The sequence below is a fragment of the Balaenoptera musculus genome, chromosome 2, assembly GCF_009873245.2.
Source record: "Balaenoptera musculus isolate JJ_BM4_2016_0621 chromosome 2, mBalMus1.pri.v3, whole genome shotgun sequence".
NCBI lineage: Eukaryota > Metazoa > Chordata > Mammalia > Artiodactyla > Balaenopteridae > Balaenoptera > Balaenoptera musculus.
The window spans coordinates 89,331,032-89,358,368 of NC_045786.1; the positions used below are offsets into that span (position 1 = coordinate 89,331,032).

Here is a 27,337-nt window from a genome sequence, read left to right on the forward strand (position 1 = left end):
CTAGAGACTGTCATACAGGGTGAAGTAAGTCAGAAAGAGAAAAACGAATACCGTATGCTAACACAGATATATGGAATCTAAAAAAAAAAAAAAATGGTTCTGAAGAACCTAGGGGCAGGACAGGAATAAAGACGCAGACGTAGAGAATGGACTTGAGGACACGGGGAGGTGGAAGGGTAAGCTGAGATGAAGTGAGAGAGTGGCATGGACATATATACACTACCAAATGTAAGATAGAAAGCTAGTGGGAAGCAGCCGCATAGCACAGGGAGATCAGCTCGGTGCTTTGTGTCCACCTAGAGGGGTGGGATAGGGAGGGTGGGAAGGAGACGCAAGAGGGAGTAGATATGGGGATATATGTATGTGTATAGCTGATTCACTGTTATACAGCAGAAACTGACACACCATTGTAAAGCAATTATACTCCAATAAAGATGTTAAAAAAAAAAAAAAGAATAGGGCAAAGGCAAAACTCTTACCAGGGAAAACCCAATTTTATCTCAAACTAGCTCACAAACCATTATCTGCCACCCAATCTGCCACTCCTGAGGATGGAAGAAGCAAGAAATAATACATAGTCTTCAAACATTCTAAGAAAGAGAAACCAAGCCCACTGTCGGGGGAGCAGGAGGATGTATGCACCCCTCCCTTTTAATACTCGTTCAGCCTTTGTAGGGACAGACTGGATGGCATGTGCAGCAGAGGAAGCAAGAATATATTAGCAGGAGCTGGACAGTCATATCTGTTCTCATCAGTTGTTTCCTTAGTGCTATTATTTCTTTTTATTTTCCCCATGCTATCATTCTTCCCTTCCTTTATTGCTTATTCTCTATGGCCAATGCCACAGAACTTAATACACACACACACACACACATATATACATACATTCGTATATATATACAGAGGGAGAGAGAGAGAGCACTGCCATTTCTCTTTTACTGTAATCTGAGTATAGAGGCCGTCTTGTCAACTCTGTAGAGAATTATTTTTATGGTAACCACGTAGGGGAGGGAAGATGAGATATGAACATAAGAATGGATCAATTCTCTCTCCATTATTCGATTCAAAATCTAAAATGTATCTTGACTCCAGGAGGATTAATCATGAGAAGGGCAAAGGCAGATCTCAGAAGCTAGCTTTATCTGTCACTTAGGGTCACCCACCCAAAGGAGATTAACCCTGGCTACTGGGATTCACAAAAATCCATGGTATGCAGTGTAGCCTGGAGTCCACAGTTCTAGGGAATACTTAAGTGAAGGGAGTCCGATTAAAGTAAGCACAACAAAATACAGAGCTGTCATCACAAGCTAGATGGCTTAAAGGTTTTGGCGACAATCTGTTTTTCCTTCTCTCTTTACCTTATTTAGACTAGTAATTCCAAAACTTTTCCTGATGAGAACCTACTTTGATTTTCTTGAAGTTTCATGATCACTAATGAAGGACTGTTAAGTCAAAATCACTGCTGGAATGGGGAGTTCAGTGAGCAGCAACTTTCAAGTCCCTTCCTGTAAGCGGCATGGAGGTAAGCCATGGACGACCTCAGAGCCTGCCAGTCAGTTTAAGAGAGACTTACTGGGCATCCGCCATGAGTAAGGTGCTAGTGTTGGAGCCCACGGCACTTGGCTGCTATGCTTCCACGGGAGGGAGCAGTGGACAGCTTACTAAGTGGGATACAGCAGGGAGATCTAGGTTGTAATACATACTGGAAAGTAGTTCACCTCATTACAGCTTAAAAATGGAACACTTTTGGCTTCAGATGATTCCACTTCTTCCTCAGATCAGACTTGGTGCTGTCAGAAGCAAAGATGTAGCTGATGGATTCATAAGACAGATCCCACACCTGAGACTGGGTCAAGTGAAATGTTTCAGCTGCCAGCTGGTACTCTTGAGAAAGGTGTGTTGCAAAAACACCCTTATCATCGGTCTGCCAACATAAGCAAGAAAGTTTCAAAATGAATAAGGAAATGATTTTTTAAAAAACAACAGCTTTTGTTTAGAGTACTTTCCTATTTACCATGCTTCTTTTAAGAATTTAAACAGGGGCCTATAAATGTATCCATGCATATCTATGACTGAACAGGCTTGTTTATCCTTTTTAAAAACAAAAAATAAAACGCCAGGGCAGTGGCTCTCAACCACGGCTGCATGTTTAAATCACCGAGGGAGCTTTTAAAATGTATCTGTGCCCAGGACTCACCCCAGATCAATTAAAGCCAAATCGCAAGGGCTGGGTGCTGGGCATCAGTATTGTTGTTGTTCCCCCAGGTACTGTCCAGGACCTTTCCCCGTAGAGCCAAACCAGAGTCACGCTGGCCCTTTGCAGCCTCTCAAGCCCCAACCTCCTCTCACTCCTCCACCTGGGCATCACCCCCAAGGTGTACAAGGCAGCCAGCTAGGTAGTGAATGGCTGACCTATGGCAACTCAGGGACTAAAGAGGAGCAAAATACCTCACAACAAAACACCTTACACAGATCACGGCAGGATGGACAATGCTGTACCAGAATCCAAAATGATGCTGGTTATAAGATGGAACTGTCTGACTTTTGACGTTCGAGGTCAAACAGAGTTCTAGATGAAGAGGGGAAAGGAAGAAGCCTCTTATTAAAAGCAGATTAGTAGACTCATTCACTGTTCACCAAGTAGATACATGAGAAATCTTTCCAAACTATGCTAATTTCTAGTAGTTCATTATTTTACAAAACTGACCTTTTCTTATATGTGAAAATTTGTAGTCCAATGAGTGTAGTTGTATGGGAACTATGTGCTGCAGCTCATGGCAGGGAATTAACATCCCCTTCACAGCCCTGTGCTTCTCCCTTTCTTTTACCAAAGAAGGAGAGGAAAGAGGGGTGTGATAAGCCAGTCATCATGAAGAAGGCAGGGAAGTATCGTGATAAGGGAGCAAAAGGAATCTTTGAAGGGTTGCTGCACTTCTTCCTGGTCTTACAGTGGGAGCTAAAGTAAAGGTAAGAAAAGGGTAGCACTGTCGAGGGTTACAGTATTATAAAAAGCCAAGAGCAGAAATGGACTTCTTCTATGGCTTCAAAGAAAACCTCTAAACTCCTTTACTCAGACAACCATCCGTTCACTGCCTGCTCCAAGTCCATCTTAAGAACGGCTTCTACGATTATAAAACTCCTGCCTTGAAAAGCTGTGCCCGGCTCCCCAGCCAGAGTAAAATATTTCACTGACTTGATTGATGGCATCTGCTCCCTTGAGTAAGGCGGCTGCAACACAGGGCCACTCAGTCCCAGCAACGGCAAACCCAACCTGCCCCTGCTGGGAGCAGAGCTGGGCCACCACACCAAGTAAGATCACTATACAGGTGGTTTCCAAGATCCTCTACTTCTGTAGAGGTTTAAAAATTTCCTTAGTAAAAAGAAAAGAAATCTCACCCATTGTGAATTGCTGAAAAACTCTGTTAGTTAAAAAAAAAAAACACCCACACAGGTGTTACTGCAAATTGTTAAATTTGTAAGTTCAGTGAATTCATCATTCAGTAAAGAGGTTTTCAGCCAACTGCTTCTTTCCCTCATCAGAAAGGCCTTCCCCAACTATCCAATCAAAAGTGGTTATCTCATCACTATTCTACCGGCCTGTTTAATTGTCTTCAAAGAACTTAACACTGATATTTTCTTGTGTATTTGCTTACTGTCTCTCTTACCTATGCTAGAATATAAGTTCCTTGAGAAAGAAACATTGCCTGTTTTGTTTACTGCTGTATTCCCAGCAATTTGAACAGTGACTGGAACAGAGTAGGCACTTCATAAGCATTTGTTGTTAAATAAAAATAGCTCCAGGGGGGACTTCCCTGGTGGTCCAGTGGTTAAGAATCTGCCTTCCAATGCAGGGGACGCGGTTGAATCCCTGGTTGGGGAACTGAGATCCCACATGCCGCAGGGCAACTAAACCCACGAGCCACAACTAGAGAAGCCCACGAGTTGCAACGAAGACCCAGCGCAGCCAAAAAATAAATAAAAATTAAAACCCTACAGCTAACATTACACTTAATAGCGACAGATTGAATGCTTTTCCCTAAGATAGGGAACAAGGAGAGATGTCAGCTCTCATCACTCTTATTCTACAAAGTAATGGTGAATAAGTAAGTTCAGCAATGTCACATAACACATGATAAATATAAAAAAATCAACTGTATTTCTCTATACTAGCAATGAAAAATAAAAAAATAAAATAAAATAATTAAAAATAAAAAAAGCTCCAGGTATACACATGCAGACGAGCAAGTGTGTCATGGTTAACAGACATATAAAAATATACTTGGAATCTTGCATAAGTCTTAATTTTTAAATAAATGTTACACATTTTCATAACATATGTAAATTGTTTAAAGTCATTCCAAAATACTAGACGACCCTTATTCCCTCAATATAATACCTGGTTCCAGGAACTGGGGAATGTGGCAGTGAACAAGACAGATAAGGGCCCTGCTCTCATGGAGCTTATACTCTAATGGGAGCTAAAACTTCCTGTTACTTAAATAAGGCTGAGAAAGCATCACTTAACTTCTAAATGATACTTATATATTTAGAACAGTGCTTCTCTACACATGGGTTGCAACCTGGGGGCTGGGGAGGAAGGGACAGTGAGTTGCCTGGAGGACCTAAAGCCTTAAGCCTTACCGAGCGGTATCTGGTGTTGCCTCACAAAGTCCACCAGATCCAGGGATCCTCCCTCCAAGGAGTTGAGAAATGTGCCATGCCCGATTCGGTCAGGAAGCAGGTCCAGGAGTACTTGTGTTTCTTTTTTTTGGTTTGGAATCTCAAAAAAAGGGGAAAGAGGGCATCAATAAACTCTTTCAGTGGTTCTTAAAAGTACTTTTTTCTATAGCCAGGTATTTTGTCCCTCTGGGAAGGTAATGCAGACATTCTGGAAAGCTGAACCACTTAGACCTTCCAGCTCTCTTCTTTCCCTTTTATCTTCCCATTTATTTCCCAATATTCTTCTAGATTCATTTTGATGATAGTAACTATGGAGTCAATAGCCTTTTCACACACATTCTCCTTTAAACCTCACAAGAATCATACAAAGTATTAAGATGAAGAAATCAAAACTAAGAAAAAGTAATTTTCAAAAACAAAATTTCACAACTCTATATGCCTATGTGTGTTCTATGTTGTGTATATGTCTTCATACATATTACAAAAAGGGATAGAAAATATATATATAAATAACAAAACTGTTAATAGGATCAACTCAGGAGCAGAACTGAAGGGAACCTTTCATTTTTTATTTCTTTACTTCTACTTTACACTATTTCTCTACATGTGGATTTTCTTCAGATACAAATAACTTTTGTAGTTAAAAATATAAAGCATTTTAAAGAAAAGCTGTCCAGGCTCACAGAGCTATGAATGGTGGAGATAAGGGTGAAACCTGGCTCCATCTGACTCCGGGGCCCAGACTCCATCCACATACAGTGCGCTCACGTTCTATCTTGACAAAGCTAGCTAAGTGCAAACCACAACCACCATGAAAATGTCTGGCTGTGCTCTTCATCTCCTAGACAGCCTAAAAGACAAATGACCATAACATGTTGAAATGAAATGTTTTATATCCAATGGACCAAACAAGAAAAGCCACAGAAATTAAGGCAAAGAGCAGGTTCTGATGCTGTGCACAAACGCCAGAGGTAACTGGCCTCATGCTGGCTGTTCTGTTATCCTGACCAATGACTTCAATCTGGCATCAGTTTGGTCAACTAGAGGGTGTCCTACACGTGAAAGATCTTTTGGTCAGAGTGTGGAAACAAGGATTCTAGATTTTAAGTTCTGCCACTAGATTACTGACTCTCTGCTTGTAGACATGAAAAACAGCCAGTACTGACACAAAGCTCCAATTTTTTCCCTAGTCCTTAAATCATGACCTTAATTCTCGAAATAATCATGCGAGGTAAGTAGATGAAGTATTATTTCCTGCATTCAAGAAACAAATCTAGGGGCTTCCCTGGTGGCGCAGTGGTTAAGAATCCGCCTGCCAATGCAGGGGACATGGGTTCGAGCCCTGGTCCGGGAAGATTCCACATGCCACAGAGCAACTAAGCCCATATTCCACAACTACTGAGCCTGTGCTCTAGAGCCCATGAGCCACAACTACTGAGCCCGCGTGCCACAACTACTGAAGCCTGCGTGCCTAGAGCCCATGCTCTGCAACAAGAGAAGCCACCAATGAGAAGCCCGCATACCACAACTGGAGAAAAGCCCGCGCGCAGCAACAAAGACCCAAGGCAGCCAAAAATAAAAACAAATAAATAAATTAAAAAAAAAAACAAATCCAAATTCATTAAGTTGTATAATTATGTACAGCTTTTTGTATGTTAAAAAAAGAAAAAAAGAAATAGGTAGAAGTACTGAGGTAGAAAGTAAATCCGTCTGTAAAATGGGGAAAAGTCCAGGAGAGTCCCTTGCTTGCCTCACAGGGATGTGCTGATTAAGAAAGTGACTGTTCTCCAGCTACTCTCTGTGCATTATCTGCACTGTACTCATGCTGCCAAGGAGCTGGGGCCACAGGGGCACTTGATCTTCTGCTGAGCCTTATAAAATGATGATGAGCTACTTCCTTTCTTGCCAGTGTATGTGACACATTCTGGTCCCTTCCCTGCAAGGACAGGTGAGACAAACTCATGCTTTTCTCAGTGTCAGCTTGCCGATAACAAGGCTGCTGATATAAATTCATGCATTTTCTCTAGCAAGCTGTCAATTAAGCTGTTTTAAGGACACAACCGTAGTGCACGTCAACAGCCAACCCCAGGAACCACAAAAACATAGAAACAGCAACGTGAGGGACTAAAGCAAGTTATGCCTTTATCATTATAATTTACACAAAAATATTTCTACTTTCTCTTTCTAAAAATGTTTTCCCAAGCCAGGTCTATCTTTAGCCATGTACAAATGATTATTATTTTCCATAAATTATTTTCCATTGTAATCTACCCTCTCCAGCCTAATTTTACAATATTATTTACCTCTGAAAGATGCAATGCCAACTTCAGACCTGATTTTTTAGCTTCTAAAAGAGGTTCCAAGAAGTCTTTTGCTTGTCCTGCCTTGAAGACAAAAGTTAAAATGAGGATGTATGAGTATAGGCAAACTGAAGAACTGGGTACTCTGTCTCAATAAAAAAAGAAATAAAATAATGGCAGAAAAAAAACAGCAGATGGACTTATTTGCACATTTTGTTTATAAAGTCTATAGTGTGCTAGACATGTTAGAGAATTCAAAGCTGGCACAGACACAGTCCTTGCCCTCAAGAATCTTAAGTATCAGTGAACCTGATGACAATCAGCTAAGCTCGATGTAACAGTCACCAAATTTTACTTTTGGAAGGATATCTAGATATATAAAGCTAAGAAGGAGAACTCACCTGATTCAGGAACCAGCATGATTAGTAAAGAAAGCTTCCATCAAATGGACGGATGAAACAAGGCCAGAACAGCCCAGGTTTTGACAAAGCCGTAAGAACCAGGTTCACAGGACTCTCTAATTCAATGGTTTTCAACTGGGGTGATTCTGCCCTCCAGGGGACATTTGGTAATGTCTACAAACATTTTTGGTTGTCACAACTAAGAGGGTGCTGGTGTCTATCGGGTAGAGGCCAGGGACACTGCTAAACATCTTATAATGTACAGGGCACCCTCCTACAACAAAGAATTCTTTGGCCCCAAATGTCAGTAGTGCCACAGCTGAGGCACCCTGCTTGAATCTGACCAAGAAGCTCTAGCCCAGCCTTTCTCAACTGGGGCTTCTGTGAGACAATTAAGCCCTAGCCATAATTAAGCATGAGACATGGATTACATGTTAATAAATTAACTTCTCTAGTAGAATGGTACTAGCTGTGAACCAAAATAAAATAATCATATTGTCATGGAAATCTTTTTCCCTTTTTTTAGGGGGCTTAATTCTTTCACAGAACCCGGCCTGAGAGCAGTTGCTATAGACGTTCTGGTCGTCCAGGGCAGGATAGGGCTTCATCCACACAGAGAGTCTGCTGGACCTCTGGAGAAAGCAGGATGCTCCAAGCTAATCCTCATCCCACAAACCGATTCTACCTTTTAGAAATAAAATGTATTTTGGAAAAATAACTTACAGTAGGGTCTCCACTGAGGTCAAGGCCAAGAACTGTATCCTCAGTAGAAAGGAAGAACTCTTCAGCAAGTTTAACAGTCTCCTTGGCTACTGAAGGGCCACCTCTTCTGTCGACTGATATCAAATACCTTTGATACAAGAAAAACACAGCTGAAAATGAGTATTGATTGTGTAGATGAAAAAGACAACTCTTGAGTATGGCCAGAGAGGTATGGCAGGCTACATGGAATACATCTTTTTTTTTTTTTTTTATAAATTTATTTATTTATTTTTGGCTGTGTTGGGTCTTCGTTTCTGTGCGAGGGCTTTCTCCAATTGCGGCGAGCGGGGGCCACTCTTCATCGCGGTGCGCGGGCCTCTCACTGTCGTGGCCTCTCCCGTTGCAGAGCACAGGCTCCAGACGCGCAGGCTCAGTAGTTGTGGCTCACGGGCTTAGTTGCTCCGCGGCATGTGGGATCTTCCCAGACCAGGGCTCGAACCCGTGTCTCCTGCATTGGCAGGCAGACTCTCAACCACTGCGCCACCAGGGAAGCCCCATGGAATACATCTTACTGGAAAAGTACAGCCTGACTGACTTGACATCTTACTTTGCCATAAGGAATGAGATATAAATTCCTAAATAGCACCAAATATCTAGATAGTGTTCAAAGTTCTAACTATCTCCTGTTTTTTTGTTCATATATTTGTTTTTTACAGTTTGATTCGGAATCCAACTAAGGTCCACACATTGTGTTGGTCAATGTGTCTCAAGTCTCTTTTAATCTATAGCCACTTCCCCCATGCCTCCACCCCCTACCTCACACCTCCCCCCGGCCTCTTTTCTTGAATTTATTTGTTGAAGAAACCACATCATTTTTCCTATAAAGCTTCCCACATCTGATTTTGCTGATTGAATCCCCATGTTGATAACATGTTCTCCTGTCTCTTGTATTTCCTATGAATTGGAAACTGGATCTAGTCTAGAGGCTTAATCTGATTCAGATTCAATATTGAGGCAAGAGGATTTCATAGGTGGTGATGGTTCTTTCATCACGAGGCTTAGATCCCTTATTTCATTAAGGGTTACAAGATTGGTAATATTCTAATTCTGACATGTATCCAATAGCTGATACAAATTCACTCTTCATACATTAGCTGGATTCCTACAAGGAATCGAATACCCAGAGAACCCCTGTTAATATTGTGTAATTTTCCTCCAGCATTTATTAGTTTATCTATTTATTCACAAAATAAAGAAATCCCTCCAGCATATATTTATTTACAAAACTTGGATCAACTATATATAAAATGCAGTCTTTTTTTTTTCCACTTAACAATTTCCCCTGCCATTAAATAATGTTAGAAAACAATATAAATCATATGAATATAACATAATGTAATTGTCCTCTGATTGTTGGACATTTTAGGATGTTTTCTACTTTTTGTTATAAATAAACACTACTGTGAAGAATCTTAACATTTATCAATCTATTTCCTTAGGATACATTTCTAGAACAGAGTTACTGGATCAAGAGGGAAATTATTTTTATAGATCTTAATACCTCTTTAGAGAGGTTTTATTAATTACATATGCTCACCAGCAGTGTGTAAGTTCACAAACACTGGTTAATACTCTTTTTGGGGAGGGGGGGTGCCTGAAATGAAATGGCATTGTAATATTTCTTTTTAAAATTATTTGATTAGTGAAGTTAAATAGTTTTCTATACATTTATTGGCCATTTGTATGTCTTCTTTTCTGAATTCTCTTGTCTTTTGCCTGTTTTTTTTTTTTTAATTGGGATATTAGTCCAGTTAAGCTTAATTTTGAGAGATTTTATAGCCAGAAACTATACAGTTAGCTTTCTTCCTTTCTTCCTTCAAGGACTTACTGAGCCCTAATTATGTGCCAGCTCTTTTCTAAGTACTGGTGGGGTAGTGGTGAATCAAAAGACAAGGGCCCAGGCCTCACTGAATTTACACTCTAGCAGGTGAGTGTGTATATACAAATAAAACAAGAAGACTTCTGATCTTGTTAAGAAGAGTGCCATAAAGGAAATAAACGGGGTGACTAGAAGATGTGGGGAGGCACTTTAGATACGGTGGTCAAGGAAGGCCCCTCTGAGGAAGTGACAGCCACATTGAGACCTGAACAATGAGAAGCCAGCCATGCGAGGATACAGTGGAGGTGTGTTCTAGGCAAAAGTAACAGGAAGTACAAAGGTGCTGACGTGGGACAGTCTTGGCCTACTTGAGGAACAGAGGGCGGGCCAGTGCATGATAAGTGACCAGTGGTCCAGATGAGGCTGTTGAAGTAAGAAAGGCAGCCACGTGGGACCTTGCAGGCCATAGTAAGAAGTCTGGATTTTCGCTGAAGAGCCAGGGGAAGCCATACTTCACAAGAGCAACAGGACTCAGAACTTTACTGCCACACGAAAAAATTCAGAATTGCATTCTCAACTTTAAACAACAAGGTTCTTGACTCTGTTTTTTATTAAAAGATAAAAATCGGTTATTGGTTGATTCATAAAAATCCACTATACTCAGGCTCAAAAGAGTAAATTTTTCACATTCTAGTATTTTAAATGGTGACCACTAAGGTACAATGCTTCTTACCTAACATCAATGTCTATGTTTTCTTGTTTGGACTGTTTTATACCCTCAAGTACAGATTCCACATAAGTCTTTTTAGTCATTCCTGGAAAGGACACAAATAAAACATTTTTAAAGAGATCATCAACTACTTCATCCTTCAACATTAGCATCCCTATATGAACAAATACATTTTCACTTTATGTGTGATATGGGTATGGTTAAAGATGAGTTATGGATACATTTTAGTAAATACCATTTATACTTTAATAAAATTGAAAAAAAATGAAATACTAGAAAAATGAAATTAAAAAAAAAAGACATAAAATTCAAGCTTGTTTAAAAATTATTCTCAAATTCAACAGACATAAAATTACTCTCGGGACTTCCCTGGTGGCGCAGTGGTTAAGAATCTGCCTGACAATGCAGGGGACACGGGTTGGAGCCCTGGTCCGGGAAGATCCCACATGCTGTGGAACAACTAAGCCCGTGTGCCACAACTACTGAGCCTGCGCTCTAGAGCCCGCGAGCCACAACTACTGAAGCCCATGCACCTAGAGCCCGTGTTCCACAACAAAAGGAGCCACCACAATGAGAAGCCCGCGCACCGCAACGAAGAGTAGCCCCCGCTCACCGCAACTAGAGAAAGCCTGCGCACAGCAACGAAGACCCAACACAGCCAAAAATAAATAAATAAATAATCAATTAAAAATAAAACAACAACACTACTCTCACAAATTGCTATAAAAAGTTTAAATGCTTGTTTTAACAAAACAAGAATAACAAAAGCCCTTTTCTGGGAATTCCCTGGTGATCCAGTGGTTAGGACTCCATGCTTCCACTGCAGGGGGCATGGGTTTGATCCCTGGTTGGGGAACTAAATCCCCATGTGCATAGTGTGGCCAGAAAAAAAAAAAAAAGCCCTTTTCTAAGGCCTGTCCTTAAAAAAAAAATGCCAGAAAATTTTTTCTCTACTAGCAGAATGTTTTTCTGCTTGTCCAGGAAAAAATCCTCTCTTGGATTCCTTTTCCCTCAACCCTGCTCAGACTCAGTGTTTCTCATCCAGGGCACTAGAGACGTTCTTTCAAGTTCAGGTGCTCAAGTCCTCCTCTTCTGTGGGGCTCTGAAAAAGCACTCTCCAGAACAACCTACTCTAAAATACTCTCATACCCCAGTTATAAAATGTTTACGTTTAGTGGAAAATCTCTAGAAAAAACACACAATTATAAAGAAGAAAAATAAAAATAACCTGTAATCCCACCACTCAGAGATAACCACTGGCTGTTTTTCTAAGTGTGTGTATATGTGTAAACATTAAATATATATATATATATATATATAGTTTTGAATAGATGAGACGCTACTAGGTATATATGTATCCTGTTCCTTCATTTAACACTGTATTCTGAGCATGTCTTCACGTCATTAAAGTGTCTTTGCAAATATTTTTAATGGTTGCCAAATATTCCACTAACCTTTATTTAACTATTCCCCTACTGCTGCATACTTAAGGTGACATTCCCCTTTGAATCTCCATTTGAAGAGTCAACTAGCCCTAATAATTGGCAGGTTTCTTCTTTCCTTCTCTTTCACTATCCTCACCAGTATAACTTGGAACTGATCCTACAGTTTAAAAATGTGAGATAAGAATCTTCTGCTCAGGGGGAGGAATAAATCGGGAAATTGGGATTGACATATACACACCACTATACGTAAAACAGATAACTAATAAGGACCTACTGTATAGCACATGGAACTCTACTCAGTACTCTGTAATAACCTGTATGGGAAAAGAATCTAAAAAAGAGTGGATATGTATGTATGTATAACTGATTCACTTTGCTGTACAGCAGAAACTAACACATTATAAATCAACTACACTCCAATATAAATTAAAAAAAAAAAAAGAATCTTCTGCTTGTCTCATTTCAGCACTTACTCTACTATATGTAGTTTCAAAAATTTTACCCCCTGAACAATGCTGGGCTACACATATCAGGGTGCAAGATGATCTGGTAGGGCCTCTTTAGGTCACAGACAAAGTGCTAAGGAGGACCCAAGGGCACCATAGAATATCTCCTGATGCTGCTTTTATGGAAAGAGGGTCCCAGGAAATTTCTCCAGATCACATCCAGATCCACTCACCTCCATCCAGAGAGGTTTTGCCACATCACAGCTTGCTCCTGGCCTAAGATACCATCAGCCCCTGAGAAGTGACTCAATAACCTTCATTTCAGTGATTGTCATGAAATGTGATTCTGCATCCACTCATTGTCTCACAAGTGCCTTGATGCAGGGAACTCGAACTAGCATTTATTTAAGACAATGCAACTATAAGGAAAAAGTGTTCTTTTCTCAGAGTGAGAAAAATAAGAACAAACAAAATGTTTGCAGGTCTTTTTATTTCCCTTCAACAGATAATACCTGACCTGATTTTTTTAAGTTAAGAATAACTCACTCATTAATAACATACATCATTAATGTACATCAGAAGATTTGGACCACTGACCCTACTTTTACAATAGTGTAAAAGTAAATACTTCATAGTCTCAACTTGCAAACACATGCATCATCAAAGCACATGAGAAAAAAGATAGACATCTGCTGAGAAGTAGTTAGATTCTACCTGTAGCATTTTCTCTGGGTGTGCTCCTTAGTTCCAAGTACTTGACACCATCGTCTGCAAATTCTTTAATGACATCTTTCGTGACCTGATAATAAAGGCAATGTATGCAATATTGATGTTAGTGTAAGCGTCCCAATGAAAATGCCACGTGCTACAGCTTTATTTCATGCATTAAATTTGATTTGCAAGGAGTGTTGGGAGCCTCCCACATGGTGAGGATGACCTGCTTTGTCACACCCCTAGTGGAGGCTGTGACAAAACTACCACATTTCCAATAGCTCCCCTTACCCCCCCATACTCACATGAAATCCAAATCTGCACGTCACCCACACCTTTTGTTTCTCTTCTCTCCTTTTAACCATTTCTCTATTTGCTAATCAACAGCAGACTGATAAAACAGAGGCAAAACTAAAACCAGTAAAACCACCTATGAGTGTATACTATTAGAAATTTCATTACATATGGAAATAAGCAACTAAAATGATTAGGTAGTACTGATGTACCATTTAAAGTCATGGCTTAAGATTCTTATTCAAGTTATTTAGGGATAAGTTGCATTTTTCAAGAATTTCTTCAGGCAGGGTTAAATTTCCCCCAGAAGTACTTAGGAAGATTCTTCTTAGGCAAAGAAAATGGGTGATAAATTTGAGTAAAACTGTATCCAATCTAGCACAAAACTCAACAATCCAAAAATTACTAAATCACCAAGATAAATGATATCTAAAGGCTGAAGGCATGTTTTCCTTCATTGCCATCAACCCTAAAATATACCAAATCTAGAAGAAAAAAGGACCAAGTTCGAAATGCTGTGACAACCAGCCCTAGTTAGTCCTTACAGCTGGTATCCTACTCTTAACCTGCTTTGACCACGTGCACGTGGGCATGCAGGTGCGACGTCCTGGCCAAGGAACGAGGCTGGCTGGTTGCGCGGACGGTGCCTAACTGGGTGGCCCCGCCTTGGTGGATTCATTGCAATCCAAGATCTGGGCCTCATCTTTTTTCTTTACACTAAAGCCAAAAAAGGAATTTATTATAACATGAATATAACGGGTGGCTCGGATTCACCAGGAGGTCTGGAGAATCAGCCTCAGAGATTACACAGCTCAGGACAACACAAAAGCATTCAAAATCACATGACACCCCCGGACCAAGCAAGACACCACTGCTTCCTCCACCACTGAGCAGGACCCTGCAGCCTCTGCAGCATCGTCACAGGCACTGGACCCCATAGCACTGCTGTCTCAGGAACCCCATGATGCTGCCACTGCCACCACCAGAGCACCGGCCTCATCTCTGCAGGTTGAGGAACGCACATCTTATCATTGCTCCAGAACTAAGCAGACCCAGAGAGGCCAACTCACCCTACCCCAGCTCACAGGAGACTAATGCAGAAACCTATTTGTAATGTATGAATTGCCAACGAGGGTGGAAGTGAGGGTGTGAAGCGATCCTATCTACTATCCAGGGCACCCCCTTTCTTGATGGTGAGGTACGTGTGAAACCAAATAGAACAGAAGGTTGCTGGCAAATACTGATTGAGAGCAATGGGAGGAAGATTTCTCTAGGCCACATTAAGGCCTGTGGAATCATCTCTAGCTCACGTCCAAGAACACTTCCCTAGGGTCCCTATCCGTGTTGGCCAGATTCAGCCCTTTCTGCTCCGTGCAGCAACAGGTACCTAGGGCAACTCTTGGCTCTTTGGGCTTTCCTCTCCTATGCGCTGGACTGAGAACATCTACTCAAGTACTTTCTTCAGATAGAATCCATCACAATTAGTTAAGTTTCTGCTTACTCCAAGGATGGTAAGACTGCACATCTTGAATGAGAAAGAACATGGGCTCTGGAATCGGACAAAATAGTCAATTCTGCCACTTACTGGCAGTGAGTGACCTTGAACAAGTTACACTTAACCTCTTTAGGCCTCAGTTTTTTTCATCTGCAAAAAGGGAACAATAAAAATGCCCACCTCGATAGGGAGGGTGGGAGGGAGACGCAAGAGGGAGGAGATATGGGGATATATGTGTATGTATAGCTGATTCACTTTGTTATAAAGCAGAAACTAACACACCATTGTAAAGCAATTATACTCCAATAAAGATGTTAAAAAAAAAAATGCCCACCTCAGAAAGTCATCTTGAGTATAGTGTCTGGCACATGCAATAGTTAATATTATTTCAGTCACATTTCAATCCTGTCTCTTTGAGATTACACCCAGTCACCATGACTTGACTGTTAAGTGATCCCCACTCAGTCCCACATCTGTAAACAATCTCTTGGCTTACTCCCACACGATTCATTTATTATATGTAAATGTTATTAATTTCACTCTCTGGGGCATCTCACTGTCATCCTCTCGACCACCTACAGGTGTTCGTCTAAGTAGCACTAAGTCAAATGCTACAGAATCTTAATTCCTCGCCTCATTTTAATAAAGCTTTTTACCAACTTTGGAAGGAATGAAACAATGAGCATGGCATATGATACCCATGGAGCTCTCAGAATCTAAAATTTTATCAGGTTTGCTCTGTTACACTCAACAACAGAAAGTGAGACAGAGCCTCCTGTGGTGGACATTCCTAGCAGGGTTCAATGGTACCTGTTGAGTGGCTGATTAGACAATGCTCCCTTGGGTTCCTATAAATCCCTGTGCATGTCTGTAACACAGAGCTTAACTCATGATGTTGGATTTATCCTCTTATGGGTCTGTCTCTCCAGCCTGACTATAGATTCCTGAGGGGCAGGAACCATGCTGATCTATCTTTATGTCTCCCAGTCTTTAGCAGGGTGCTTGGAACATTGTGGGCACTCAGTCAACTTTTGTTGATCTAAACTTTTAGAGTTAACCCTCCTCCAAAAGGTGATTAATTTACTTAATAACTGTCATGAGGATCAGTCTCAGCCAAGGAGGAAAATTCTTTCTTGACCAGTCAAAAGTCACCTCTCCAGAAACACAGGTTACACTTCTTACTTTGCATGTTTTCTAAGGGTTAAGAACACTGATAGGATTCTGCTTCTCTCCAATTACAAAGAGAATATTTAAAAATGCCAACCTGGTCAGATCAATATACAGAAGCCAGTCTGCCATATCAGACTCTAGTATCACAGAGCTTCAGCTAAGGCAACACAGTGGAGTCCTCTAGCCCTTCATCCCCAGAGGGAAGGCACAATTTCCCTAGGGATTAATCATTCAATCTGTAAGCACCTCTTGAACTTCTTCATTCTCTATAATGTCCACCCAGGGGCAGTTCAAAGTATCCCAAGCAATACATGTAAAGTCTATGGTCAGATATTTCATATATATATATCTAAAACAGGATAAGATTTTCTCCTCCACATTATCCACTACCTAATAGAAGATTCAGATCTTGGTTCTTTCCTCGTATCTTTTATAATGGACGTATCTTTTGATATTAGCTCTTAGGCAAATGTCTTATATTATTTTTTAAAAGAGTTACCATAAAAAAAGCAGAAAACACTTTTCATCAGATTCTTGATGACAGCAAAAGGTCACGTGCAACAAAAGAAGGGCATTACTTACTAATTTTTAAACCAGTCTAAAAATTACTTCATTCCTCACCATTAGAATATCTTCAGGGCTAGTAGTAAGCTGATGAATAATCTGAAACATCTGGAAACATCTGCAACATGAAAAGTTTTAACGTACTTTAGTCACCAAAAACTTCACTAAATTAACTGATTTTAGGCTAACAGTAATCATATATTTATAAAGAACTAGAGAATAGGTTTTTCAAAAATTACATTGATCTGGAGGGATAATCAAATGACTGAAAATCATACGTTACTTTTAAGTGGGAAATAATAGTTTCCCTTCTCCACCCCCCCAACCCCTACCCCAAGTGGTAGCAGGAAACTGGGGAAAAAACCCAACAAGTCTATATTTTCAAGTCTAAGGAATATTACAATATAGTGTAACTTCACAAACAATACAAATCACTAAAAATACTGTCAACAGTCTGACAGTTGGGAAAAAATGCTATATGTCAAGTTATACTCTCCATACCAGATGGCTACCCTATTCCTTTAACTACAAAAATCTGAATCCTTACATAACTATTTACAATTGCAAAATAGAGAAGAAAAGAAGTATGTCCACAATCTCCCCAAACTCACTCTTCTAAAGTTCTTTTCTTCCCCTTGTCAATCATAGTCATCTGATAGTGGATTTTAAGACCTGGCTTCTTGGCTATTAATTTCTTTATGGTATTGGAACTAATGGATCCATTCAAGTGGGCATGAAGTTCCTAAAATAAGAATACAATCAGTAAAAACTTCTCAAGTCCACTAGATTCATAGCATCATACCAGGTGCTTGATGTTTGTAGTCTGTACTAGGCAAACTGCCTACTAGATGTAGCTATATAACTTTTAAAATGTACAAAGTTTGCAAATTCTACCTATAAAATGTACTTGTCTTTTGTGAAAAGAAACAACACATAAGTCATTATAATTAGCAACACTCCAGATTCCGTGGTTGAATTCTCACCACTTTAGGTAATTTTGAGTAAAAGGTTGTCTTCCATGGCTGTTGTTCTTCTGCCTCCATCATGATTTAGCAGAATAGCAAGGTCTTTCTCCAAACACTTATTCTTGGCATGAACAATACAATGTGGTTCAGTCAGTAGGTTCTGTGGTCTTGAATTTCCTTCAGATTGCTTCACTTCCACCCATTTTGTTAAGATAAACAGTATACATAGTTCTGGGCTCAGCTTCACCTATTTAAACGAATGTGAACATTTTCAGATGTTGATGCAAAAGCAAAGAAACAGGTTTTGTTAATTTATTCCTCTAAAGACAAAAGCTACTCCAAAGCTAACTTAAGTGAGCCAACAACCTGAACAGGAAATAAGAAAAGCCCTCAAGCTGGTAAGCAGTGGATTAAAATCTGAAATTTAGTAGGGTATATTCCTTTACCTATTAGCACTTTCTATAAAACTACTTCTAAAACTAGACATTTATAAGACCTATTTTGGGTCTAAAAGTTTACATTTTTTAACTATTTAAAATATATAAAGGAAGAGGCATTGGAGTCGGATGGACCTAGGTTAATCCTTTTACCAGTTCTGCTCTTAAGTAGCTGTGTGGCCTTAGTCACTTTTAACCCCATGGCTTCAGTTTCTTTATTTGTAAAAATGGGATAAAAATTCGATAAAAAGGCAGAGTAGCTGTGAGGATTAATAAAGTACTTTAAATTCCCCTCTTCTATGTTCCCATATAATCCAGTGACTACCTTTAACTCAGCACTTTATCACACTGTATCTCAATCACTGATTTACTTGTCTTTCTTCCTCACCAGACTATATATACTTTCTAAGAACAGGGACTATGGCTTATACTACCTCCCTAGCACCTGATAGGGATAGAGTAGGATAATTAAACAGTTACTTTAAAAATCCCACTAAAGGATTAAAGACAGAAAGGGAATTTCAAGGGAGTTTGGGAGTAAGCTAATGACCACTCAAAAAAAGAAGCCAGTAACCTAGCAACAATCTACCTTGAAGGAAGAGCAGGTGCATCCAAGTGTCAGACACACTCAAGCCACAAACCCTGATAGTTAAAACACAAGACAATAGATACTGGGTCTGAATCTTGTTACATGAAGTCAGGGAGTTAACAGTTCTTGAAGAGTAGCATTTCTGTGTGTAGCCAAGACAGAAACACAGGGAAACAAACTAGGTGAAAGGGGACATTATACTGAAACCTGAGATTAATTACCATATTTTAGTATATGTTACCACCTTTTTGCTAATATACATATGATTTAAATAGCAGCATGACAGTCCTGGTTAAACCCTACAGGGCCAAAGGAGGAAATAATGATGTAAGCCTTGACATCTGCCCAAGAATGAGGAAGAAGGTGGGGTCTTCTTCCCCTCCCCAATTTTCTTTTGTTTATAAAAATGAAGTCCTCTCAGTCCTGGGGCAGAGCCTTCTCCCCTGCCCGCTTGCATTTCTTACAAGCATCCCATGCTAATAAACTCACTGTTTGGGAATTCCCTGGCAGTCCAGTGGTTAGCACTCGGCGCTTCCACTGCACAGGGCTCAGGTTTGATCCCTGGTGGGGGAATTAAGATCCTGCATGCCGTGCAGGCGCAGCCTAAAAATAAAAAAATAAACTCACTCTTTGCCTGCCACTTTCCCTCTCAAAGAATTCTTTCTGCGCGGAGAGAAAAGTACCTGAGTTTCAGTAAGTCCTGACACCAGGAGAGCAGTTTCAATTAAAAGACAGCGGGAACTACTGAGCCCATGCGCCACAACTACTGAAGCCTACAGCCCGTGCTCCGCAACAAGAGAAGCCACCGCAATGAGAAGCCCGCGCACCGCAACGAAGACACAACGCAGCCAAAAAAAAAAAAGACAGTGGGTTCGAGTCCCTCCTAAGTCAGGGATCATGGGTTCAAGTCCCAATCTGAGGTGCAGGTGGGTTCGAGCCTCAGCCCGTGGGTTTGAGTCCCACCCGAGAAGGAGTGCAGTTTCACACCTAGCACAGTGCCCAGCATTTTGTAGGTGATAAATAAATCCTAATTTCCCTTTACCTCTGAAGGTGGCTTATAAATTAAGACAAAATTCCAAGTGAAATTTAGTGATTTTCAAAGTAGGGTCCTCAGATATTAATGATGATGATGTTGATAAGAATAGCAGCTTCCAGTCAGAGCCTACCAGTTAAGTGGCAAGCACTTTTAATAATATTATCTATAATCCTCCCCGTAAGCTTGCAAAATAAATATTTTTACCACATTAAAAATCACTAAATTGATACTGAGAGGGTTAAATAAGTTACCAAGATATTAAAATGGGCAATTAAGAAAATAGTTTGTAGAGATCTAGACAGAGCCATAGAAATCCACAGAAAGGCTAACTCAGTATGAGATAAATTTCAATAGAATGCCAAAGTGCTTAATAGTAACAAATGAAAAAAGATAGACTATTTAATCAATATGTTTAATATCTCTACTGAAGTACATAAGAGATGTCATTAACACAGAAAAACATACCTTGACATAGTAAAGTCAATTTGTCATAAACTGACCTATAAAGTAAATGTTAATCAAAATATTCCCAAAATTATTCCTTAGAAATTGATTTTTAAAGTTCATGTGGAAGACTTAACTTGTAAAATTATTCAGAAAAAAATGTGAAGCTCAGAAGAATACCCAATATGGGTGAAGGTGAGAGTAAAAGTTCTGGTGGGAGCAGAACTTGGTATGATATTTTTGGAAGGTACTTTGGCAACACTCACACACACACATACACAAACCCACATACTTTTTGACCCAATAATTATACTTTTAGGAATTTATCCTGTATCTTATAGGATACATACAAATACACTTCTTGTAGCATTATTTATAATAGCAAAAAATTGGAAACAACCTACATGTCCATCAGTAGGGTACCGGTTAAATTAAGTGTATATCCATCCAACTGAATATCTATGACTATATGGAAAGACTTCTATAATATAGTGTTATTTCCAAAAAGTAAGTTGCAAAAAACATTGTTTACAAAGATGACATTTATAAACAAAGCATGTGTGTATACACACACACACTCTTATTTATATATATCTTTATTCCTAAAATAGGTATGAAAGGATACATAGAAAACTGTTCCCACTAGAAAGTGGGTTGGAAGTGGCAAAGGTCAAGGGACAGAATTTTATTTTTACCTACCTTATAAAGTTTTGTGCAATTTGAAGGTTTTACAACTTGCATGTAATACCTGATTACTTTTTGAAATAATTTTAATAAATTAAAATTTAAGTAATAAATTTAGATAATTCACTTATTACTTTTAATAAATCAATTAAAATAATTAACAAATTATTTTACAGAATTGTTCATAAAATAATTAAATAACTTTTTAGAAACCTTGCAAAACAGCTTTATGAATATGAATTACGAGAGGGAAGAACTTTTACATTTAGACAACAGAATGACAGCCTGAAAAAGCATTTAAGACATTTTACATAGCAGGCTGTTAACAAATGTTACAGATGGCTAACTTTTCATATAAATTTTCAGTCCTACTCTAGGATCCTGACCTGATTTTGCAGCACATTTCAAACCACCCTCCAGTTCCTTAAAAAACTAAAAATAGAACTACCATACGACCCAGCAATCCCACTACTGGGCATATACCCTGAGAAAACCATAATTCAAAAAGAGTCATGTACCAAAATGTTCATTGCAGCTCTATTTACAATAGCCAGGACATGGAAGCAATCTAAGTGTCCATCATCGGATGAATGGATAAAGAAGATGTGGCACATATATACAATGGAATATTACTCAGCCATAAAAAGAAATGAAATGGAGGTATTTGTAGTGAGGTGGATGGAGTTAGAGTCTGTCATACAGAGTGAAGTAAGTCAGAAAGAGAAAAACAAATACCATATGCTAACACATATATATGGAATCTAAGGAAAAAAAAAAAGGTCATGAAGAACCTAGTGGCAAGACGGGAATAAAGACACAGACCTACTAGAGAATGGACTTCAGGATATGAGGAGGGAGAGGGGTGGGATGTGACAGGGTGAGAGAGTGGCATGGACATATATACACTACCAAATGTGGAATGGATAGCTGGTGGGAAGCAGCCGCATAGCACAGGGAGATCAGCTCGGTGCTTTGTGACCACCTGGGGGGGTGGGATGGGGAGGGTGGGAGGGAGGGAGACGTAGGAGGGAAGAGATATGGGAGCATATGTATATGTGTGACTGATTCACTTTGTTATGGAGCGGAAGCTAACACACCATCGTAGAGCAATTATACTCCAATAAAGATGTTAAAAAAAAAAAAGTTTCCTGCGGTGGGTGGGGGGGGAACCACCCTCCAGATTGCCCCTTAACTAGTTATGAGTAAATTTACTGACCCAATAGCTACAATGTTAACCTATGGAAATTTGAAAGCCACCAAAGCAAGCACAGTTTTTACACATTTTTAAAAGTTGTTCCACCGATCATTACCTAAGCTATTGCTATCAACAATTCCATGCCCTGTCAGATTCAATCTGCCTGGGCTGGCTTTGGCATGGATCAGAGAAGCAGGTGGGGTGGGAGTGATGTGCCAAACAGCAACACATTGAGATAAGATCTTTCTACATCTGTACTAATATTTCATCAAGTTAGAGCAGGGCCAGAACCAGGTCTCCTGTTCTCCTGGAGCAGGGGTCCCCAACCCCCGGGCCACGGACCGGTATTGGTCTGTGGCCTGTTAGGAACCGGACCACACAGCAGGAGGTGAGCGGTGGGTGAGCAAGCGAAGAAGCTTCATCTGTATTTACAGCCGCTCCCCATCGCTCGCATTACAGCCTGAGCTCCGCCTCCTGTCAGCATTATGGTGAGTATAATTATTTCATTATATATTACAATGTAATAATAATAGAAATAAAGTGCACAATAAATGTAATGCGCTTGAATCATCCCGAAACCATCCCACCCCCTCACCCCTGTGGAAAAATTGTCTTCCACAAAACCGGTCCCTGGTGCCAAAAAGTTTGGGGACCACTGTCCTAGAGAACTTTTTTCCTCCCCGCTCTCCACCCCTGGCCCCAAAAGGGAACCCAGGATAATAAAAACACTTGTTACTATTTATTAAGCACTTAGTATGAGCCAGGCATTCTGCTAAATGTCTTGGATGGTAATTTTACTTGATTCTCATAACAACCCATGAGGTACTACTGTCTCATTTTACATAAGAAAATATAGATTTTTAACAAATAACTGGAAAACAACTGTAAGGCACCCAAATCACAAATTTTGCTCCACTCTCTTTCTTCTTGAATCACTTTTCTTGATCTGTTCTTTACCAAAAAAGTAGTATTTCTAATATATCATGTACATTTTACTAACTTGTCATATAAAAATTCATTTCTACAGCACAGTATATTTTTTTTCAAAGTCCTACAACTTTTTTTTTTTCTCTTTGACCCTCGATAAACCCTGAAACACCACACAAAGCAGCACTTAATCCCCTCATTTTAGAAATGACTATCTCAAAGTCCAGCAAGCTCAGGGGAGTCCTTCTCTCATTCCAATTCCAAACTCCTCAAGCGTTCCATAGACCCAGCTGCCTCAGGCTGAACTTTACAACTCAGTCACTACCTTTAGAGACAACGAAAGTCTTCAGTCATGAATTCCCTCTATTTCTCTCTGCTTTCCCTCACACTTAAATTTATCTTTATCTATACCCCTTCCTCCCTCATGCATCAGAGAAAGAGGATTCATTCTCCTGTCCCCAAGACTAATTTGTGCCCAGGATCCCATTCCTTCCTATCTATTCCAAGTCATTACTCCACTAATCTTCTCACCTTTCTGTTCATCAACCTCTCTCTCTCCAGTTGCTTATTTCCCTCAGGGAACCACCAGGTAAGTACAGTACTTGCTTCCACCTTAAAAAAAATAAAAATAAAAACAAACTTTCTTTTATCCCCCATTCCTCTTTAACTACTGCCCTGTCTCTTCTTTCCTTCTGAGCTAAACTTGAGCTGCCTCCATTTACTTATCTCCCATTCATTATAGCATGGATTCTGCCCTTACTACTCCACAGAAATTGCTCTCCCTAAAGTCATTAAGAGCTCTTAAACACCAGATCTAAACGACACAGTTCCAGTATCCAAATCCAAATTGGCTGGACTCCAAAACTCATGCCCTTCACCATTATGCTATGCTGCTTCAAGGTAACCATACTTATAGTCATCCTGATTTCCTTCTCCATCTCAGTCACCAAATCCCAATTAATAAGTTACAAATCCCATAAATATCTCTGCAAGAGATTTCCTACGGGTGACGACTCCCAAATACCCAAATTAGAAACTTGATTATTTTAAACCTCCAAGACTCAGACCGTATCAGAGGGAATAATCACCTCTCTTCCATGATTCCCTCTTCCACAGACATATTCAACTTTGTCCTAGAAAACAGAACTTTGAACGTGGAGGGGAATGTCATTTTTCAGCTGAGAAACAAGAGGCTGAGTGGTTTACTTATCGTCAGCTTAGTACAGAGCCGGGAATACAAGGGAATCAATAGTGTACATCTGTGGGGAAACACTGATTGGGTGAGTCACAACTTCTGTAAAGGTTTTTTCATTTTGCACCTGGCCTCACTGGCTTGTTTTCAGATTTAAACGGGATCTCTTAGTAAGTACTCGTAGTTAGCATCCGAGGAGCGATCCCTTCTCCTTGCCCAGCAAAGTCAGTGGTTCTAACCCTGCTTTGCCCCTACCAGACACTCAATGCAGACCCTGCCCTCCAAGGAGCTCTGGTTGTCAGTCCCCACACTCACCTTTTAAAGATTTTTGTCAACAGTTGAGTCAACTTATGACAGCTTAAATTTTCACTTCAGACAGGAAGGCTTGTTGAAAAGTGATAACCCGCGCTTCCCTGACACAGTCCACGTGTCCACAATAAGCCCCAGCCGTCAGTCTTGCCGCGAAACCGCAGTCCCAGAGAATCAAAGAAATGTCAATCACAGCCGAATGTCAGCACCAGCAGCAGCCTCCTCAATCCTGATTGGCGAGGTGCGCTCTTCCCGGAAGTGACGCACACCTGTCCAAGGAAGAGGCGTCACGGAGCGGGGTGCGGGGGGTTGATTTTTCCGTACAGAGTCCGCGAGGTGGCTACTGGGAAACGAAAGGGCCCCTCACCGCCGGGACGGACCGTCGCTCCTGACTTCCCTGACCATGGGCCCGCGGAGCCGCGAGCGTCGGGCCGGGGCAGTGCAGAGCACCAACGACAGCAGCGCCCTCAGCAAGACCTCCCTGGCCGCACGCGGGTACGTGCACGACACCTTCGCCGCCTTGCTAGTTCCAGGGACCCCGCGCCGCGCGCCGCTCATCCACCGCGGCTACTACGTCCGCGCACGCGCCGTGTGGCACTGCGTGCGCGCCTTCCTGAAGGGGACGTGCGCGGCCCCCGGCGCGCCTCGCGCCCAGATCCTGTCGCTCGGCGCTGGCTCGGACTCGCTGTATTTTCGCCTCAAAACTGCGGGCCGCCTGACCCGGGCTGCCGTCTGGGAGGTAGATTTTCCGGACGTGGCACAGCGCAAAGCGCAGAGGATTCGAGATACGCCGGAACTGTGCGCGTTAACTGGGCCTTTCCAGAGCGGGGACCCCGGGTACACATTGTGCTTTGAGAGCTCGGACTACCGCATCCTGGGCTTGGACCTGCGGCAGCTGCAGCGATTGGACCACGCCCTGGCCACCGCGGGCCTTGATGCAGCCGCACCGACTCTGCTCCTGGCTGAGGCCGTGCTAACCTACCTCGAGCCGGATGATGCCGCGGCCCTCATCGCCTGGGCCGCCCAGCGTTTTTCTAATGCCCTTTTCGTCGTCTACGAGCAGATGAGGCCGCGTGACGCCTTTGGCGAGTTCATGCAGCAACATTTTCGGCAGCTGAATTCTCCCCTGCATGGCCTGGACCGCTTTCCCGACGCGGAAGCCCAGCAGCAGCGCTTCCTTCAGGCCGGCTGGACCGCCTGCCGTGCAATGGACATGAATGAGTTCTATCGCTGCTTTCTTCCTGCAGAAGAACGCCGGCGCGTGGAAAATCTCGAAACTTTCGACGAGTTTGAGGAGTGGCATCTGAAGTGCGCCCACTATTTCATTCTGGCCGCTTCTCGGGGAGACGCCCTCTCCCAAACTCTGGTGTTTCCACCCTCAGAGACGTTTCCTCGGATAGATCCTGCTTCCCCTTCAGGAGTCTTCCCTGCCAGTGTAGTCACTGGTAATAGCCAGGGCCCAGACCTTAAGAGATATGGCCACGCCTCGGTCCTTTTGAGCCCAGGTCTTATTCTCAGTGCTGGCGGATTTGGAGAGCAGGAGGGGCGACATTGCCGAGTGAGAAAGTTTCACTTGCTTTCAAGATACTGTGACTTTGAATGGAAAGGCAACCAATTATGCAGTTGGGGGACTGGAGCTCAGTGGGATGGACGCCTTTATCACACCATGACAAGACTTTCAGATACCCAGGTTCTGGTTCTGGGAGGGAGACTGTCCCCAGTAACTCCAGCCTTGGGGATTCTCCAACTTCTTTTTTGCAAGAGTGAGGATAATAACCCTGAGGACCTAAATGTCACAGTCACAAATGTCGGCCCAGAAGAAGATTCCACTTTGTCACGTTGGCGCCATTCAACAACAGAAGTGTCCTATGAGAATCAGAGATATTTGTTTGTGTATGGGGGCCGCAGTGTGGCAGAACCCGTACTAAGTGACTGGCATTTCCTACATGTGGGGACAATGGCTTGGGTCAGGATCCCAGTGGAGGGAGAAGTACCTGAAGGTCGGCATTCCCACAGTGCCTGCAGCTGTCAAGGGGGAGCCCTCATTGCTGGAGGTCTGGGTGCTTCTGAGGAGCCGTTGAGCTCTGTATACTTTCTGAAACCAATCTCTTGTGGATTCATCTGGGAGTCAATAGCCATCCAGCCTCCCATTACCCCAAGGTACTCCCACACAGCTCATGTGGTCAATGGGAAGCTTTTGTTGGTTGGAGGGGTCTGGATTCATTCCTCCTCAGTTCCTGGAGTGACTGTTATTGATTTGTCTACAGGACTGAGCTTCGAGTATCGGATTGACACAACATGTGTGCCATGGCCATTAATGTTACACAATCATACCAGCATCCTCCTTCCTGAAGAGCAACAGCTCCTGCTCCTTGGAGGTGGTGGGAACTGCTTTTCCTTTGGTACCTACTTCAACCCCTGTACGGTGACATTAGACCTTTCTTCCTTAAGTGCTAGGCAGTAAGGACTGGACTTGTGATATATTCAGGACCTACTAAAGTAGACAATAAAGCTTTCCAAAATAGTATCTGACTCTGGCTATAGATATTACCACTCCCCTGTTCCCACTCCTTTTTTTGTTTTTGTTTTCTTCTTGTTAGCGCCGCTGTTCAGTGCAGAAAGAAAAAAGTTGTGTAAACACACACCAACATTCAAAGAGATGGTACAAAAATAAAACATAAATAGGCCTATCTGAAGAGAGTGGTCATACAGTCCTAGAGTAGGAATTGGGGGCCTTTGGAT

General features: G+C 41.5%; 2 protein-coding genes across 5 annotated transcripts; one reads left to right on the forward strand and one right to left on the reverse strand.

Moving 5' to 3' along the window:
- Positions 1-797: 797 nt before the first annotated feature.
- On the reverse strand, positions 798-25,179 carry ADAL (adenosine deaminase like). 4 transcript variants are annotated; one of them, XM_036843866.1, is made up of 11 exons: positions 24,602-25,179; positions 17,801-18,029; positions 17,429-17,559; positions 16,875-16,935; positions 13,298-13,382; positions 10,696-10,777; positions 8,105-8,231; positions 6,984-7,064; positions 4,642-4,780; positions 2,469-2,569; positions 798-1,924 (listed from the first exon to the last, which is right to left on the reverse strand). In XM_036843866.1, exons 2-11 carry the CDS (start codon positions 17,861-17,863, stop codon positions 1,730-1,732), a joined length of 1,065 nt encoding a protein of 354 aa, XP_036699761.1. In that variant the 5' UTR covers positions 17,864-18,029; positions 24,602-25,179; the 3' UTR covers positions 798-1,729. The 4 variants fall into 4 exon arrangements, with proteins under 4 accessions (XP_036699761.1, XP_036699764.1, XP_036699763.1 ...); XM_036843867.1 differs by having other exon boundaries at positions 1,709-1,924; positions 2,449-2,569; positions 24,602-24,729; XM_036843869.1 differs by lacking the exon at positions 17,429-17,559.
- LCMT2 (leucine carboxyl methyltransferase 2) lies at positions 24,973-27,116 on the forward strand. Its single transcript, XM_036843865.1, has one exon. The coding sequence runs from the start codon at positions 24,999-25,001 to the stop codon at positions 27,057-27,059; it is 2,061 nt and encodes a 686-aa protein (XP_036699760.1). The 5' UTR covers positions 24,973-24,998; the 3' UTR covers positions 27,060-27,116.
- The last annotated feature ends 221 nt before the right edge of the window (positions 27,117-27,337 follow it).

Coding starts and splice junctions, on each gene's coding strand:
- LCMT2 (XM_036843865.1), top strand. CDS start 24,999: ATGGGCCCGCGGAGCCGCGAGCGTCGGGCCGGGGCAGTGCAGAGCACC.
- ADAL (XM_036843866.1), bottom strand. CDS start 17,863: ATGATGGAGGCAGAAGAACAACAGCCATGGAAGACAACCTTTTACTCA. Junction 7,065..8,104: donor ACCTCAGTGGAGACCCTACT/GTAAGTTATTTT, acceptor TTTGTCTTCAAG/GCAGGACAAGCAAAAGACTT. Junction 1,925..2,468: donor TCCATCCTGCCGTGATCTGT/GTAAGGTGTTTT, acceptor TTATGTTGGCAG/ACCGATGATAAGGGTGTTTT.